At 34.1% G+C, this 17,445-nt stretch overlaps 4 protein-coding genes across 4 annotated transcripts in view; 1 reads left to right on the top strand and 3 right to left on the bottom strand.

Moving 5' to 3' along the window:
- The window catches only part of LOC108845984 (probable cytochrome c oxidase subunit 5C-1), a 56,089-nt gene that overhangs the window by 8,747 nt on the left and 29,897 nt on the right, over positions 1-17,445 (bottom strand). The gene's annotated exons all lie outside the window — the stretch shown is intronic.
- LOC108845156 (uncharacterized) lies at positions 10,572-12,057 on the top strand. Its single transcript, XM_057006307.1, has 3 exons — positions 10,572-11,343; positions 11,533-11,549; positions 11,596-12,057. Exons 1-3 carry the CDS (start codon positions 10,572-10,574, stop codon positions 12,055-12,057), a joined length of 1,251 nt encoding a protein of 416 aa, XP_056862287.1.
- On the bottom strand, positions 13,593-15,913 carry LOC108845158 (uncharacterized). Its single transcript, XM_018618416.1, has 3 exons — positions 15,007-15,913; positions 14,797-14,879; positions 13,593-14,261 (listed from the first exon to the last, which is right to left on the bottom strand). Exons 1-3 carry the CDS (start codon positions 15,911-15,913, stop codon positions 13,593-13,595), a joined length of 1,659 nt encoding a protein of 552 aa, XP_018473918.1.
- On the bottom strand, positions 15,919-17,432 carry LOC108845159 (uncharacterized). The gene is made up of 3 exons (XM_018618417.1): positions 17,229-17,432; positions 16,578-17,186; positions 15,919-16,227 (listed from the first exon to the last, which is right to left on the bottom strand). The coding sequence occupies exons 1-3, from the start codon at positions 17,430-17,432 to the stop codon at positions 15,919-15,921; spliced, it is 1,122 nt and encodes a 373-aa protein (XP_018473919.1).

Here is a 17,445-nt window from a genome sequence, read left to right as displayed (position 1 = left end):
TATCATATACAACCATTTTCAGATTATATCATTAGCGCAGTAATAAATCAGAGTTTATAGCACATATCAAATAAATACTTTTTCAAAAATATATCGATAAAAATACTTTCATAAATTTAGTCGAAAGTTCTAAAAATATTTTTTATTTTTTATTTGTTAGCCACCAGTTTTAAGGTTTTTCTCTCTCTTTAACTTTTATATTCTTTTTTAAAATTTATATTTGTATAAGCCTATGTCAAGCCCTAGTTAACATGTTATTATTATTTTATGTTTTGATAAATTATAATTGACGTGGAAATAAGGGAATTGATGTAAATTTATTTACGTCAATATGTATAATTATAGAAAATTTTGAAACTATGAAATTATTATAAATAGGTAAATAGGGTCAAAGTAGTTGAGAAACTTAAATACTTTAGATAATTTATCTTTCCTAGGAAATTAATTAGAAAATATTTTAACGTTGTTTCCGGATATTTATTCTTTACATTTTTTAAACACAACACTATTAATTTAAATAAAGACAGAGATATACTTTATTTATACAATTTAATTCTTCTGAGACCTTTATAATTTTTAAGAGGTCATTTGAGCATCTGAATATAATATGCTAAAATTAGTTTAATTTAGGATTTCTTCCAAAACCCTTGGCACTTGTTCATATGCATTGTAATATTGGGTTTAATTGTAAAGTTTTCAGCTTTATTTGTCAATATTTGGTGTCGCCTAACTGCATAAGCAAGTACATGCTATTGCTCTCATAAGCTAAGCTAGTCAATACTATTTTTTGTAATCATGTAACTGCATAAGCACTTTTTCATGGTTGGATGCCATATATTGGGTTTTCATATACTAGATTTTGATCTTTTTAAAAGCGCGGGATATTTTTTGGTTCAGTTATTTTGCTTAAAAGCAACAATTATTTCGCTCGAATTTTAAAGTTTCCATTTAATTGTCTGTAATTATTTGTTTGTATAGTACTATAAATACATCTTTTTAGTCAAAAGTGTTATTTTTCTTTTAGTATAATATAATACAAAAGAGATTTGAAGATGATATGCATATTTAGTTATATTGATATTCCGAAGTAGAGAACCCCCAGTTCCATTAGTAAAATGCAATAACGTTATAGACTAGCAATGTCAAAATGAATCTGCCCTATATTTATATCATAGTCTAAAGAATGATACAGTTAAAAACTCAGTTGATTTTATCATCATTATCGTGGTTTTAATATGTAATACTAACACAATTTTTTTCTTAAAACATAATAATTTAATATATATTAAATTTTTCAGAATTTTTATTAATTTTATTTATATTTACAATCAATCTAAAATTGTGTTTCCTGCTTCTGACATGTTTATATTTTTGACATGTCAAACTTAATGATCATTTAAACTCATCAAGGAGTATCTAATCTTCGGACACTAAAGACATAAATGAGACGTAAAATTAAAACTTGTTATATGCGAATTTTACAACTCAAATATTTAAAGATAACTTAGAAATAACTAATTCCAAGAGTCATTTCTCAGTTGCACTATTGTTTTAAGTTTTTTTAGCAAAATATAATTTATATATTTTTAATACAAAATATATTAAATTTTTAAACAACAAGAGTATTCTTTTACAAAAAATTTAAATTATATATTGGAGAAAAGAAGATAAAAACTTTTAGCAGAATATAAAATTATAAATAACTAATTCTCATCCATCTATTATATCTAATCTATTAAAATAATTTAATTTTACAAACATGTAAATATTAAAGCTATGGTTTTAAAAAACATTGTATACATATAAGAAGGGGTGGTGATACATGTATCAAGGATGGGCAACTGCCCCAGTCAAATTAATAAATTATTCTTTTATTACTTAACAGTGATTCTCCCATTATTATTTAGATTTTTCCTCCCTATTCGGTTTTTAGATTCTCTCGTGCATGTATTTTTGTCTTTTCAGGTCCTTATGTTTTTTAAACTAAAAACTTGATAAAAAGTTACAAATTATCCATATAGAAGACTTCCAAAGGAGAATGATTTTACCTACTTCTCATGGATTATATGGAAGTATTGGAATGCCAGTTTATAGTAAGTATCATATTATTTCTTAGTAAGTAAATAAAATATTCTCTTGTATCTATTTATAGTAGAATATTATTTAGAATATAATTTTAAATACTCAGAAATATTTTCAAATAAGTCATAAATATTCACAAGTAGTAAATAACAGATCAGAACAAATAACAGATCAGAACAAATAACTCAAATTTGTGCAAGTTCAAAATAAAAAGTTCTCATTGTCCAAGTCGATACCTAATCCAAAATTTTTATTACTCATATAATAAAAAAGCAAGTATCAAGTATATCTAAAATAGCAAGTGATCAACTTGATCCCAGAGCTATTAGTGAATAGTGGTTTAGGGTGAAGTCATATGACTCAAATTAGAGTTGAATCATTTGGATTTTAAAACTACTGCAAAAGCTTTTCGGCTTTACATGTAGAAATAATAATATTATTTTGGCTAGTATCGTGTATATAAGTAAGATTCATATTTCTTCAATCTGACTTGAAATATAATGTTTAGAATAGATAGATATAAATGAAAACATAGATTATCTGGTGTTCTTTTCATAACTGGTTTTTTTGTTTTTGCATGATTATTTTGAGACGTTTAGCATAGTTCAAATGCTTAAATTCACAAAATCTGTAACTAAATAGGATGAACAATGAAGTGTATTATTTTTGCATTTAAAGTATAAATGATAGGATACAATTTTTATTTTCAAAAAAATATTATATATTAAAAATAAATGTAATAAAATAAGTACACGTTAAAAAATTGGATATATAAATGGATATGAACAAATTTGATTAAGAAAGTATTAGAAGTTAACACTTGATAGTATAAATTGTTTTAGACTATTTGATGACATATCAAAGTAGACATTTTCAAAAGTTTTATTAGTAATGACATTGTAGGAGTGAGAAAACAATTACAAAACAAGATGATGCATTCATTAGATGGTATATGTTTGGGAAAATCTTCATCGTTTTTACTAAAATAGGTTTATAGATCAGTGTTTAAAGACATATTGTATACACCCAATTTTTTCAGATTATATCATTAAAGCAATAATAAATCAGAGTTTATATCACATATCAAATAAATATTTTTCAAAGCTATATTGATGAAAAATATTTTGATAAGTTTGGTGGAAAGTCTAAAATTATTTTGATTTTTTGTTTGTTAACCATCAGTTTTAAGGGCTCTCTCTCTCTCTCTCTCTCTCTCTCTCTCTCTCTCTCTCTCTCTCTCTTCTCTCTCTCTCTCTCTCTCTCTCTCTCTCTCTCTCTCTCTCTCTCTCTCTCTCTCTCTCTCTCTCTCTCTCTCTCTCTCTCTCTCTCTCTCTCTTAATACTAACAAATTTCATTGATACAAAACAAGGTGTTACACAGGGTGAAATACATAACTAGCGAGTTATGCAACTCCTAGACACTTAAGCCAACAGTAAACAAGACCTTTCTCTGGACACTAAGACCGACAGAATTATAGAAATTCTTCGGAAAATACAGAAAACATATTACACACAAGCTTAAAGTAACACCGATCAGAGAACAAGATCATAACAACAAAACACCCAAGTAATGAGACAAACCGAGAGAGGAAGGAAGACATAAGCGCACACCCACAAGCCAAATTTATTAAGGGAAGTCTACATCTCTTATATTGTTCCGGACCACCGTCTGACGAGCCATGAGACACCGCAGAAACTAAACCCTGGAGAAAGAAGAAGATCCCGCTTTTGACATTCGACCTCCACGCAAGGTGCAAAACGAGCCGAAGCCCTAAATCCTTGAAACGAGCCGGAAGATAAAACTCGGAAGTGGACAGAAGATTCTTTTATTTGGGGGAGTTTATTTGGGGGGGGGAGTTTATTTGGGGGGGGGGGGAGTTTAGACCTGTAGGAGCGCATGTTAAGAAGATTCTTTCCACTATGTATGTTAGCCCATCCTGCTTCCTCTCATGTCCTTCAAGGTCACGTGTTCTCATTCCACTTGAAGCATTACAAAATAATACCAAAAAAAAAATACAAAATAAGATGATGCCCAAGGCATCATGGTTTGGTAATCTTGGGATGGATACAATTACTGGTTATTCATTGTCTTATACTCGTTACTTGTTTCGTATCATTAGGTATCTAAGGTTTTGTAACTTATTTAGGTTAATACCTTCTTTTTATTTGAATCAAATCAGACGTTAAAAAAATAAAGATGATGAATCATGCATAATGGTTTGGTAACCTAGGGCTGGACGTAATTACTAGTTATTCGTAGTTTTAAACTTGTTACTCATTTTATACCCATTTCGATGTTAGTTACTCATTGTTATTAATCCGAGTATCAAGTAACTGAATTTAGATATTTGTAAGTAAATACAATGTAGTAACAAATATGAAAACAAAAAGTTACTGGCTTAATATTACATGTTACTTATCCAAAGAATTTTGTTGTTGTAAGAAGTAAATAAAGTTGCTATATAGATAGATCATGTGTTTTGTTTTTTTTTTTTCTTCTTCTTTTATAATATACCTAAATATTTTGTTTATAATAATTTTCGTGTTCTTTCTTAATAAGTAAATAAAACACACTCTCATATATATATATATATATATATATATATATATATATATATATATATATATATATATATTTCTAGTAGAGTATTATTTAGCAATTAATTACAAAAATACTCTGAAGTACTTGCAAGTAACTCATAAGTATTCGCAAGTAACAAATAATAGATCAAATAACTCAACTTTTAGTAGATATTCAAAATAGTAAGCACTCGTTTTCAACAAGTCAAATACCGAGTCCAAATTTTTATAACTCACAAGGTAAATTAAGTATCAAATATATCTAAAATAGCAAGTACATGACTTGTGCCCAATACTTAGCTTAAGGTGAAGTCATAAGACTCAAATTCGAGTTAATTTGTTTGGAGTTTAAGACTACTGCAAAAGCTGTTTGGCTTTATATGTAGAAATAGTAGTGTTATTTTGGGTAATATCGTGTATATAAGTAAGATTCATATTTCTTCAATCTGTCTTGAAATATACTGTTCAGATTTGATAGATATACGGAAAACCTATAGATTATCTTTTGATCTTTTCAACTAGTTTTTCTCGCTTTTGCATGATTATCTTGAGACGTTTAACATAGTTCACATGCTTAAATTCACAATATCTCTGCCAACTCTTTAACTAATTCCAAACCACAAAATATATTGTTTTTGCATGTAAATTGTAATGATGGGTAAATTTTAACAATTTTTTAATAAGACAGTATTAGAAGTTTAGACTTGATGATATATATTTTCATCCATATTTTTCTTAGATTACTTGATGATATGTTTGGCTTATGCATAATTTCTTAGGCTACTTGATGACATATCCAAGGAGACTTTTTCAAAAGTTTTGTTAGTAAAGACGTTGTAGAGTGAGAAACCAATTACAAACCAAGACGATGCATTCATTAGATGGTATACGTTTGGGAAAATCTTTTATCGTTTTTACTAAAATAAGTTTATAGATGAATGTGTAAATATATATCATATACAACCATTTTTCAGATTATACAACCATTTATAGCACATATCAAATAAATATTTTTTCAAAAATATATCGATAAAAATACTTTCATAAATTTAGTCAAAAGTCTAAAAATATTTTTATTTTTATTTGTTAGCCATCAGTTTTAAGGTTTTCTCTCTCTTTAACTTTTATATTCTTTTTAAAATTTATATTTGTATAAGCCTATGTCAAGCCCTAGTTAACATGTCATTATTATTTTATGTTTTGATAAATTATAATTGACGTGGAAATAAGGAAACTGATGTAAATTTATTTACTTCAAGATGTATAATTATAGAAAATTTTGAAACTATGAAATTATTATAAATAGGTAAAAAGGGTCAAACTAGTTGAGAAACTTAAATACTTGGGTTAATGGGCACAATATACCTAAGAAGAGTCCAAATTAGCAAAATAACCCTTGTTTTCGAAAACCAAAAAGGTACTAACCTTTTGTACCTGTGCAGATGAAAATATCCTTTTTATTGAGAAGAGATTCGGCAGTAGACTGACACAGCATGCACAGATACCGTAGGTGGACAGACCTAACCTGACGCAACAGACACATAGTAGAGACACTGACACAACAATTTTTTCAGCTTCTTTTACCTTTTTCTAATAGTGACAATTTTTCTTGTTCTATTTTTTTAAACACCATCTCATTTCTTTATTCAATGTTATAATATTCATTAATATATTAATGTATGGACTATATTGACTACTAGGTTTTATGTAAATGATATAAATGCGAAAATAAATCTGTGTATAGGTTTATGTTCAAAATAATATGCTATATAATATTTAAATATAATCATATCGCTAAATAGTTTGTTAGTCCTTAATAACAAATATGGCACGTAGTTAGTTAGTCGTTAAGTTTTGTGTTAGTGGGATATATCGATCGGTAACGACCATTGATATTGTTAACGCAACTTAATTACTACATGAAAAAGTATAATAATCTGTGTATAGGTTTATATTTAAAATAATATGTTATATGTTATATAATATTTAAAATATAATCACATCGCTACATAGTTTATTAGTCGTTAATAACAAAGATTGTACATAGTTAGTTAGTCGTTAAGTTTTGTATTAGTGGGATATATCAATCGGTAATGGCTATTGAACTGTTAACGCGACTTAATTGCTACATAAAAACATATAATAAGCAAATTTTCTAAAGAATATATAGTTCTAATTTTTAATAAAAAAAGTTTGTTATAGAGTTAATATATTGTATTCGAGTTTGTTATCGAGTTAACATATTGTATTACATGCTAACACATTTTATTAACTTTGTATACTATTTGTTAACATGTTACAACCACTTAATTGCTTACATACTTTTTAATAGAAAAGTAACTTGTTACAAAGTTTGTTATCGAGTTAACATATTGTATTACATGCTAACACATTTTATATTAACTTTGAATACTATTTGTTAACATGTTACAAATTATGTTATCAGGTTATATTTTGTTATAACAAATTAAACAAATCATTGGCTCAATAATACACTATATAATTCAGACTTATTTACCAAACTAACACAATCTTTAACGGTTAACATATAAAGTATACTAACTAATTTTAAAGTTAACGAGCAAATAAAATAAATTTGTATGTTATAAAACAATTTAACATGTAAACAATAATAATATTGTATACATATTTATTTACTCATAGCAGAACACAAACAACAACAGTGATGACCAACACAAAAAAAAGTTTAGAACCAGATATTTTTTGACAAATATGAAATATGGGAGAAGATATTTATGATTGCAGTGGCAAGAAATCAGAAGAAGAAAGTTGTTTTGTCACTGCTGCAAAATCAGAGTGAGTTGGATGATGTGAATTGCTAGAGCTTGATAACTAACGATTGAAGTTAATAAATAGATGAAAAAAATCAGAAGTTAATAATCAGCGGTTGAAAATATGGTTCGTAAGTGATGAGAGATGAAAAAAAAAAAGAGAAAATGGAGGAAAAGAAAGAGACAGAGAAAATGGAGGAAAAAGAAAGAGAAGGAACATCCAGGCACACAACAGGAGCTACACATGGAAGAAAAGTAGAGTGGTGTACTTGCAAGGACAAAAATGTCCAATGAAAAAGGGTTTCTGAATGAAGGGTATATGGCAAGTTGTAAGCATGTTTAGGTGCATTTGTGCCAATTACACTAAATACTTTACATAATTTCTCTTACCTAGAAAATTGATTAGAAATTATTTTAAAGTTGTTTCCGACTATTGATTCTGTACATTTACGAAAGAGAAGTTAACTCAAAAAGTATGAATTTTAGAACTTATAGTGAAAACCATATAAAACTTTTTTTTATTACTATCTTTTTTTTAATACCTAGCGTGTCCTTTTGTTACGTTGTAAAAAAAATTGTAATTACAAAAATGCCATTACTTTTTAGTACCACGTAGGCAAAAAAACTCGACACCACGTCAGAATGCGCCTCAAACTCAGTCGTAATGCGAAACAAACTTCGTTACGGCAGAGTTATAGTTATGAAGCGGCTGACTTAAAGAACCCGACTGACTTATGAGACACACGTTGAGTTATGTTCATAACTCATCCAAACGTCATGGCTGACTTAAAGAACTAAGGCTGATTTATGTGATAAAGGCTGAGTTATGCTCAAATGTTATGACTGGCTTATCTATTGGTGGGCTGATTTATGAAAAGTTTGGCTGAGTTCTAGTTACGATACGGCCGAGTTAACTATCGCGGTTGATTAAATGATCGTCGGCAGGCTGACTTATGAGAGGTTGATGCGGCTACGCTATGTTTAATCAGCCATAATAACCTGGATTAAGTGAACTCAGCTATGTGACGGCTGACTTCTTAGCGATAGATTAATTACTAGACTAGCATTCATTTGCCGGCTGATTTATAAGACGAGACGGCTTACTTATTAGCGAATATCTTTGTTATGACTGATTTATTAACAAAAGATTAATTATTAATATAGTATTAACGTATCAACTGACTTATTATGAACTTAATGGCTGGCTTACTTTGGCTGAGTTAAGTGTTCTTAAAGTGGCTGACTTACCAATTTACCATGTCATCATCCATGTCATCATCCATGTCAACATCCATGTCAACTCGTATTTGCCATGTCATTACAACTGTGAAATTAGGGTTTTTGTTACAAACGCCACTCTCTTTTCTTCATATTCATCTTCATCTTATTCTCTTTCTCTAAAATCTTATGGATCCGATAATTATTGTTTCAGGTAACTGGATTAAGAAAAATAGATATGTATTCCAACCCGATAGCAGAGGATGTATAGTTCTGCAAGCAGATGAGAAAACAACACTCGACGAACTCGCAAAGTCAGTACTCGATGATTACGGTTTGAATGAGTGGAGTCATCGGATTCAGCTTAGCTACATATTCTCGAATAAAGATTTGAAAACAATGGCGCACGACACGCCACCAGTTTACGTTCCCAATACTCGACAATTGCAAAAAAAATTAAGCCTAAGAAAGATCGAGAAATTACATCTCTGTGTCGAGATTACGGAGAAGGATGATGGTGAAATCAGTCGGGAAGACGGAGCAGAGAAGAGTAAAAGATTATACAGTTCAGAAGGAGAAGTTTCAGAAGTTGAATCTAGATACGAAGATTACGAAGAGGTTTACGATGGTTTAAGTTTGGAGGAGGAACACGACGACAATGAGAATAACTTCTCTAGTATCTTGGACGGATCAAACCAGAAAGATGTTGGAGAAGATGAAGAAAACGAAGAAGACGATGAATTTGAAAGCCGATTTGATATGTTCGACGACTCAGATGGTGCGTCATCCGAATATGATAACTTCAGCTCATACGGTGAGTCTCCAGCACAAGACGAAGATTCACCGACACCACCGCCTAAAAGTAGATCTAAGAACTTGTGGATGGGCGGATGCAAAGGGGATCCCGAGGTTCTACGGTTAGAGATGTCTTCGCTAAACCTTGCTGTAGGTCAACGATATGAGAGTAAAGCCGAGTTAGAAAGACGACTGAAACTTCTTTCAGTGAAAGATGAATTTGATTTTGATGTGGAAGTATCCAATCCAGATTTACTCATTGTTAAATGTTGGGTTGCTGGATGTATCTGGAGAGTTCGTGCTTCAACACAAGGGGATTCTCCGGCATTCTATGTTCGTATTTACGAGTCGTTACATTCATGTTCCGTAACTGAGCATTCTAATCGAAGTCGACAAGCAACACCAGATATTTTAGGGCAATTGTACAAGGACTATCTCGGCGATGTTGGTCCAGCCGTTCGACCTACGAGTGTCGGAATAGCTCTCAATAAGTAGTTTGGTCTCAAGGTAAATATTTTCTAAAGACTGACTTATGTATACGCATCGGCTGAGTTATTTATAGGTTTCGGCTGAGTTATTTATAGGTTTGGGCTGAGTTAGTTAGGTTATTGGACTGAGTTGAGTTATTTATACGCTTCGGCTGAGTTATTTATACGTTTCGGCTGAGTTATGTATACGCATCGGCTGAATTATTTATAGGTTTCGGCTGAGTTATTTATAGGTTTGGGCTGAGTTAGTTAGGTTATTGGACTGAGTTTGAGTTATTTATACGCTTCGGCAGAGTTATTTATACGTTTCGGCTGAGTTATGTATACGCATCGGCTGAGTTATTTATAAGTTTCGGCTGAGTTATTTATAGGTTTGGGCTGAGTTAGTTAGTTATTGGACTGAGTTGAGTTATTTATACGCTTCGGCTGAGTTATTTATACGTTTCGGCTGAGTTATTTATACGCGTCGGCTGAGTTATTTATACGTTTCGGCAAAGTTATTTGTCTTCATTTGTGTAGATGTCTTATTGGAAATCATATAAGACGCTGAAATTTGCAAGGGAAATCGATGAGGGAACACCTGAGAGTGGGTTTGAAAACTTGCCTTCTTACTTATAATGATAAGAAGTGCAAATCCGGATACAGTAACGCGTCTTCAAATCGATGAGTTTGGAAGATTCATGTATGTGTTCCTTGCGTTTGGTGCGAGCATTAATGGGCTTCCTTTCATGCGCAAAGTTGTTGTTGTCGACGGTACGTTTCTTAATGGCAAATACAAAGGGACGCTTCTAACCGCACTAGCTCAGGATGGCAACTTTCAGATTTTTCCAATAGCATTCGCTGTGGTCGACACAGAAAATGACGATTCGTGGCACTGGTTTTTTACGCAACTAAAACATTTGATACCAGACGACAAGGGTCTTGCGATAATCTCAGATAGGCATAAGTCGATTGGGAAGGCTATTCGAAATGTGTATCCGTTAGCTTCTCGGGGAATTTGCATGTACCATTTATATAAGAACATTTTGGGACGGTACAAAGGAAAAGATGTATTTCGTCTGGTGAAGAAAGCGGCGAGATATTTTAGGATGCCTGACTTTACTGCGATTTACAAGGAGATTGAAGCGATTAATCCTGAACTTCACGGCTACCTCGAAAGAGCAGATCCCCGATTGTGGGCGCGTGTTCATTTTCCGGGCGAAAGGTATAATTTGATGACTACGAACATTGCGGAATCAATGAACAGAGCATTGTCAAATGCTAGAGGTGTTAACATTGTTCGACTATTAGAATCGATACGGGTTATGATGACTAGATGGTTTGCTGAACGGAGAGATGCTGCTGCATCGCAACCAACCACTTACACGTTGTATAGAGAAACTACTACATGTAAGTCAGCCTTAATGTTGAATAAGTCAGCTCAAATAGATTGCATAAGTCAGCCCACATTATAGTTAGTTACATAAGTCAGCCGAATAGATTGCATAAGTCAGCCCAGTAGATTGCCTAAGTCAGCCCACATAGATTGCATAATTCAGCCTTTATATTGTATAAGCCAGCTGTGACTTAATAAGTCAGCCTATAATGCTTTTCAAGTAAGTCAGCCTGTAATGCTTTTCATTGTTTATTTATCTATAATAGGGTCGTGTTACTACTGCGAGACTCTTGACGGTACAAAGGATCAATGCTCATCACACTGAAGTTACATATGGTGAGTCTTTGCATGTTGTTAACTTGGAAGGGAGAAAGTGCACATGCAGGCGTTTCGAACGGGAGAGAATTCCATGTTCGCATGCAATCGCAGCTGCGGAATCCAGGAATGTTTCTCGTATATCCTTGTGCAGTCCTTACTATACCAACGCTTATTTGGTGTGCGCATACGCTCAATCAGTCATGCCGGTTGATTCAGCGCAACCAGTTCCAGATAACGTGGTTAACCTACCATGCTTTCCCCCGTCTATTCGTCGTCAGCCAGGAAGGCCTAAGAAAAATAGAATGAAATCTGCTTTAGAGGTTGTACTTGAAAACAAACGTCATAGGAAAGAACACACATGTTCTCGTTGTAGACAGAGTGGTCATAATGTAAAAACTTGTCCGATTTAAAAGTGATGTATTAGTTTCAATTATGTGGCTGAGTTGTTGATTTTAATGTTTTAATTACGGCTGTGTTATTGATATTTAAAGACTGAGTTATATGAAAGACTGAGTTAACTAAATAATGTGGCTGAGTTATTGACTTGTAAAGGCTGAGTTATTTACATATGAAGGCTGAGTTATTGACTTGTAAAGGCTGAGTTATTTACATATGAAGGCTGAGTTATTGACATGTAGAGGCTGAGTTATTGACTTGTAAAGGCTGAGTTATTGACTTGTACAGGTTGAGTTATTGACATGTAGAGGCTGAGTTATTGAGTTGTACAGGCTGAGTTATTGACATGTAAAGGCTGAGTTATTGACTTGTACAGGCTGAGTTATTGACATGTAAAGCCAAACTCTAGTTAGCATCCAATCAGGCTTCTTGCGACCAAGTGCCCAATCCCTCTTCAGCAACCACATTTGATGACGAAACATCGATCTGGCAAAGCGATTAAAATTCTCCGAAACAAAATGTTACTTTTCTTTAAGAACCGTTTTGATTCTCCCAAACAAAATGTTAATTCTCCCAAACATTTGTTCTCTTGATTTCGTAACATAATATTTACCCGACTAGATGAGGAAGACATTTTTCTTTAAGAACCCTAATTCCAATTTTTTCTTCTGAAAAAGTTACTTTATTACATCTATATATAGAGCTGGGCCAGCTATGGGCTAAAATATTTTCAAGTTCCCGCACAAATATATTTTCAAGTTCCCGCCAACAGCTGAGTTAATGTCATATTACGGCTGAGTTTATGTTTAGGATAATTTAATGTTTTAGAGTTTAGGATTAAGTATTTGGGGGTTAGTGTTTAGGATTTAGTGTTTATGGTTTAGTTACCACTATAAAATATAAGAAATTACACAAATTCAGTTGTAAAAACATTTATATGGTATACTTTGTATTTGGTGCGTTCAACACATATATAGTTACATAAGGTTTTAAGTGTTTGTAAGACAACTTATACCAACTTATACCTCAAGACCATTATTAATTCAAAACTTGTAAATTCAATGAAGTATATACAGTCTGTTGGTTATATATTCATCTAAAACTGATAATATTAATTTATAATAACTTTTTAAAGTACATTTTCCAATATTAGGGTATGTTTGTGGTTTGGCTGGATTATCTAAGCGATACGGCTGACTTATTGAAACGATGTGGCTGGGTTATATTAAATCCTTTCGAGTTTTGAGGGTATGTTTGCGGTTTGGCTGGATTATCTAAGCGATACGGCTGGCTTATTGAAACGATGTGGCTGGGTTATATTAAATCCTTTCGATTTTTGAGGGTATGTTTGCGGTTTGGCTGGATTATCTAAGCGATACGGCTGGCTTATTGAAACGATGTGGTTGGGTTATATTAATCCCTTTCGATTTTTGAGGTATGTTTGTGGTTTGGCTGGATTATCTAAGCGATACGGCTGGATTATTGAAACAATGTGGCTGGCTTATAGAAACATACCAATAGCTAAATCAAATACAAATCGTTCAAAAGGCTACTTAAATTGTTCATACATGTCATTTCTTTTCTCATCGAGGATATCTGCTGCCATCTTCACCCGTATACCTTGAATATTACTTTCATTTATCCCATCAAAAGTCACGCCAAGCGCTAAGCATTCCACAAACTTCAATGCATACACTCCACAATCGCCAATCTGGTTGTTTTGTGGAATGTATTTGCCTTTCCTCCTTCGGAACGCAAACTGCGTCTTTCTGGGTTTTCGGAATGTGGGAGGAATATTCTCGTTCAACATCGCAGGTAGCATTTGCGTAAGAGGCTTAAATGCATCTACAATCTTCTTTTCACTTTCGGGTGTTACCTGTCCAATGATTGGATCATAGCAATCAATCTTCTCCTTAAGCAGATCTACGTGAAAAGCCACCCAATGATCGCCACCAGTTTGAAGCACTCCGTACAGATGATCCACATCCTCATACCACTTCAAGTTTGTAGGACAGTCCAGGGGCATCCTGCCGTTTATTAACTCTTCATAGCCATTATCTTTGAATTTCATCTGCGACGGATTTATCTTGAACTGCGTGTAATCGTGAACCCATGTACTGAGGAACCAGAGGTCAATAAATGCAATGCGCTTGGACCAATATGGGCTGGGATCTTGCATGGACCTTTTGGTGAGGACTCGCAGAAACGCACTAATATGCTATGCAAAAACAAAAAATCAACTCAGCCACATAGAATAATAAACTCAGCCGTAAAGAACACATAACACAGCCATATAGAAGACATAACTCAACCATATAGTACACTAAACTCAGCCGTAAATAACAAACTCAGCCACAAAAGAAAATCAACTCAGCCACATAGAATAATAAACTCAGCCGTAAAGAACACATAACACAGCCATATAGAAGACATAACTCAACCATATAGTACACTAATCTCAGCCGTAAATAACAAACTCAGCCACAAAAGAATACTAACTCAGCCACATAGAATAATAAACTCAGCCGTAAAGAACACATAAAACACATCCATATAGAAGACATAACTCAACCATATAGTACACTAAACTCAGCCGTAAATAACAAACTCAGCCACAAAAGAATAGTAACTCAGCCACATAGAATAATAAACTCAGCCGTAAAGAACACATAACACAGCCATATAGAAGACATAACTGAACCATATAGTACACATGAAATAATTAACTCAGCCAAAAAAGAACATAGACTTACATCATCAAACAGCCATCCATATTCTTTCTCTGGCCACGGTCTTTCAGTGATGATGTTCCTGTAGAACTCACCCTCATGTGTTGCTGTTTTTTTTAGTGGGAACGTCCTTATGTTTCTCTAGGTGTTCCTTAAGTTTATCCAATTTTGCTGGATCAACCGGTGCTAAAGGATCATATATTGCTGGTGAAGGTTCAAAATTCTTCCTCATACATGTCGTTCCACTGTCTCCAATGTGAGGAAAAACTGGTGGTGAAGGAGCATTTTCAGCGAACAATGCACGGCCACGGCCAGTTGGAGATAACTGAACATTTTTCTCCCGATATTCCTTAATTCTTGCAGATCTGATTCTATCCTCTTCCTCCACATCAGACTCCGGAAGTACTTCGTCTTGTGCTGCGATATATTGGTCAGTAATATCCGCAAAATCACTATCGGATTGAATCGGTTTCGGTTTCGGCTGAGGTACAGTTACTGTTATTACACCGCCACGCGTTTTTCTTTTTGGGGCCTCTTGCGCCTTCGCTTTCTTCTTTAACTCAGCCGCCTCTTTCCTTTCCTCAACCAGCCGTGCCTTCTTCTCAGCCGCCTCTTGTCTCTTTAACGCAGCCGCCAGTTTCTTAGGATCCTTCTTTGACTTAGCCGCCTTCTTTGCTAAGTCAGCCTCCTTATCGTCCTTCGCTTTCTTCTTTAACTCAGCCTCCTTCGTTGCTAACTCAGCCTCCTTATCGTCCTTCTCTTTAACCTCATCTCCTCTTACCTTTAACTTTACCCTGCATCCGCGTCCTACGGCTGGGTCTTTAGAAGGAGAAACAGTAACAAAATCAACATCACTTGACTGGGCTACTGTTCTGAAGGCCTTAGCAGGAGAGGCCTTAGCAGGACTAGTGACAGATTGCTGCGGTGGTGGTGGTGGCGGTGGTGGCAACGATAAAGATTGTTGTTCGGGAACTTTAGATAAGTACTCCTCCACTGTAATTCTGACTAAATCAGCAATGTTGGAATCTCTAGACTCGTGTCTGGTTAATCGCTCTTCAAATTTGTTGAATCTCTCATCGACGATATCGAATCTATTATCGTAGTTGTCTATTTTTGAAGAAATTTTCTCCAAAGAATGCATTATGGTCAACAATACATTCTTGTTCCCAATATCTTCCGTAGTTTCCTTCTCGCGAGCACCCTTCCCCTCCACAGCAACTTCATCCTCACAATGATGTTCACTTTCTTCTGCTTCTTAATGGGTGGTTCAGCCTTTGACGAACCACCAGCCTTTGTTTGTTTGCGTTTCATCGGTGTTACCCAGAAACCTCTAACAAACCGACCTGTATATATGTCGGTTATCAAGTTCACAAGTCGCGTGTCATCTGATTCATCCGGCCACTGAGGAAACATCTCTTCTAAGGAGTTCTTCATAACCATTTTTCTCACGCGCACCTGAAAAATCAGCCACCAAATCAAAATAACTCAGCCATGCTAATAACTCAGCCGTAAGGAACAAATCACTCAGCCGTAAAGAACAAATAATTAAGCCATAAAGAACAAATAACTCAGTTGTAATGAACAAATAACTCAGCCGTGAAGAACACATACACATAACTCAGTCGTAAAGAATAAATAACTCAGCCGTAACATTTAGTAAAAAAGCCACAAAGTACCAAAAACCCAGCCACCATATAAACACTATCTCAGCCATCAAATAACTAATACCAAAAAACCCAGCCACCATATAAACACTATCCCAGCCACTTTATATATATTAAATAATAAATCAGCTGACACCTTACCTCGCCATGTTCTCTAATCTCCTCAGCTATGACAGTATCTAAACTTGTACGTGTACGCTTTCCACCCCATCGGAAAAGAGGAACTTCTTGCTCATCGACCACTCTCCCAAAACGCTCTCCAAAACAAGTGACAGACTCATATGCCCAAACCAATAACACGTTCGTCAGACCGTTTATGAAGTATGACTTTCCTTGTGGATCCAACCTCTTAATAGAGTCAACAAGAACTTCATATGCAGTCCGACCCCATGGATATGTCATCATGGCTTCATCGTCGAATACTCTTTTTGCACTTTCAAATGGTATCCTAGAATTATGATGCATAGCATAAAGTCCCATGGCTTGAAGAAGTAACAGCCCTAGCCATTTACGCTGATCGAAACTCCACGCCGGACAGACCTCTAATGCTACCCTCAGTTCATCTAACTTTGGTCCTTGCCCAAGCGGCACCTTCAACACCTTCCAAAACTCTTTGTATTGGTCAGGTTCAAAACTTTCTGTTGGCACTGGATCTGTGTTTAACCCAGTTATCTCACCAAATTCGTTTAAACTAAATCTGAGAGGTTCATCGCCAACTAGACTCCAAAACTCATTCTTCTCTACTCGAAGCTGTCGACATAGTAGATAGTGTACAGTCTTACCAGACTACACGCTCTTGCGTTCAGCTTGCTTAACAATAATTCCAAGAGGACTCTCCCTCAGGTAATCCCACACATCCACTCCTAATGCTTCTCTGGCGTTAGGGAACTCTCCCATATGCATATTGTGATTAATCACTTTATTTTCTAGTTTAGAAGCCCCTTCAGCGTAAAGTCGTGGAGGATAATCCCGTGCTTGATCTTCAGAAATAGCCATATGATCCTAAAAC

Source organism: Raphanus sativus, chromosome 3 (assembly GCF_000801105.2).
Source record: "Raphanus sativus cultivar WK10039 chromosome 3, ASM80110v3, whole genome shotgun sequence".
NCBI classification, from domain to species: domain Eukaryota; kingdom Viridiplantae; phylum Streptophyta; class Magnoliopsida; order Brassicales; family Brassicaceae; genus Raphanus; species Raphanus sativus.
The sequence above is the reverse complement of the archived record's forward strand: the minus strand, read 5'-3'. Positions and strand labels throughout refer to the sequence as shown.

Coding starts and splice junctions, on each gene's coding strand:
- LOC108845156 (XM_057006307.1), top strand. CDS start 10,572: ATGATAAGAAGTGCAAATCCGGATACAGTAACGCGTCTTCAAATCGAT.
- LOC108845158 (XM_018618416.1), bottom strand. CDS start 15,913: ATGCATTCTTTGGAGAAAATTTCTTCAAAAATAGACAACTACGATAAT. Junction 14,880..15,006: donor TGGAGACAGTGGAACGACAT/GTATGAGGAAGA, acceptor TAAAAAAAACAG/CAACACATGAGGGTGAGTTC. Junction 14,262..14,796: donor ATGGATGGCTGTTTGATGAT/GTAAGTCTATGT, acceptor GTTTTTGCATAG/CATATTAGTGCGTTTCTGCG.
- LOC108845159 (XM_018618417.1), bottom strand. CDS start 17,432: ATGGCTATTTCTGAAGATCAAGCACGGGATTATCCTCCACGACTTTAC. Junction 17,187..17,228: donor AGCAAGCTGAACGCAAGAGC/GTGTAGTCTGGT, acceptor CTATGTCGACAG/CTTCGAGTAGAGAAGAATGA. Junction 16,228..16,577: donor AGATTAGAGAACATGGCGAG/GTAAGGTGTCAG, acceptor CTGATTTTTCAG/GTGCGCGTGAGAAAAATGGT.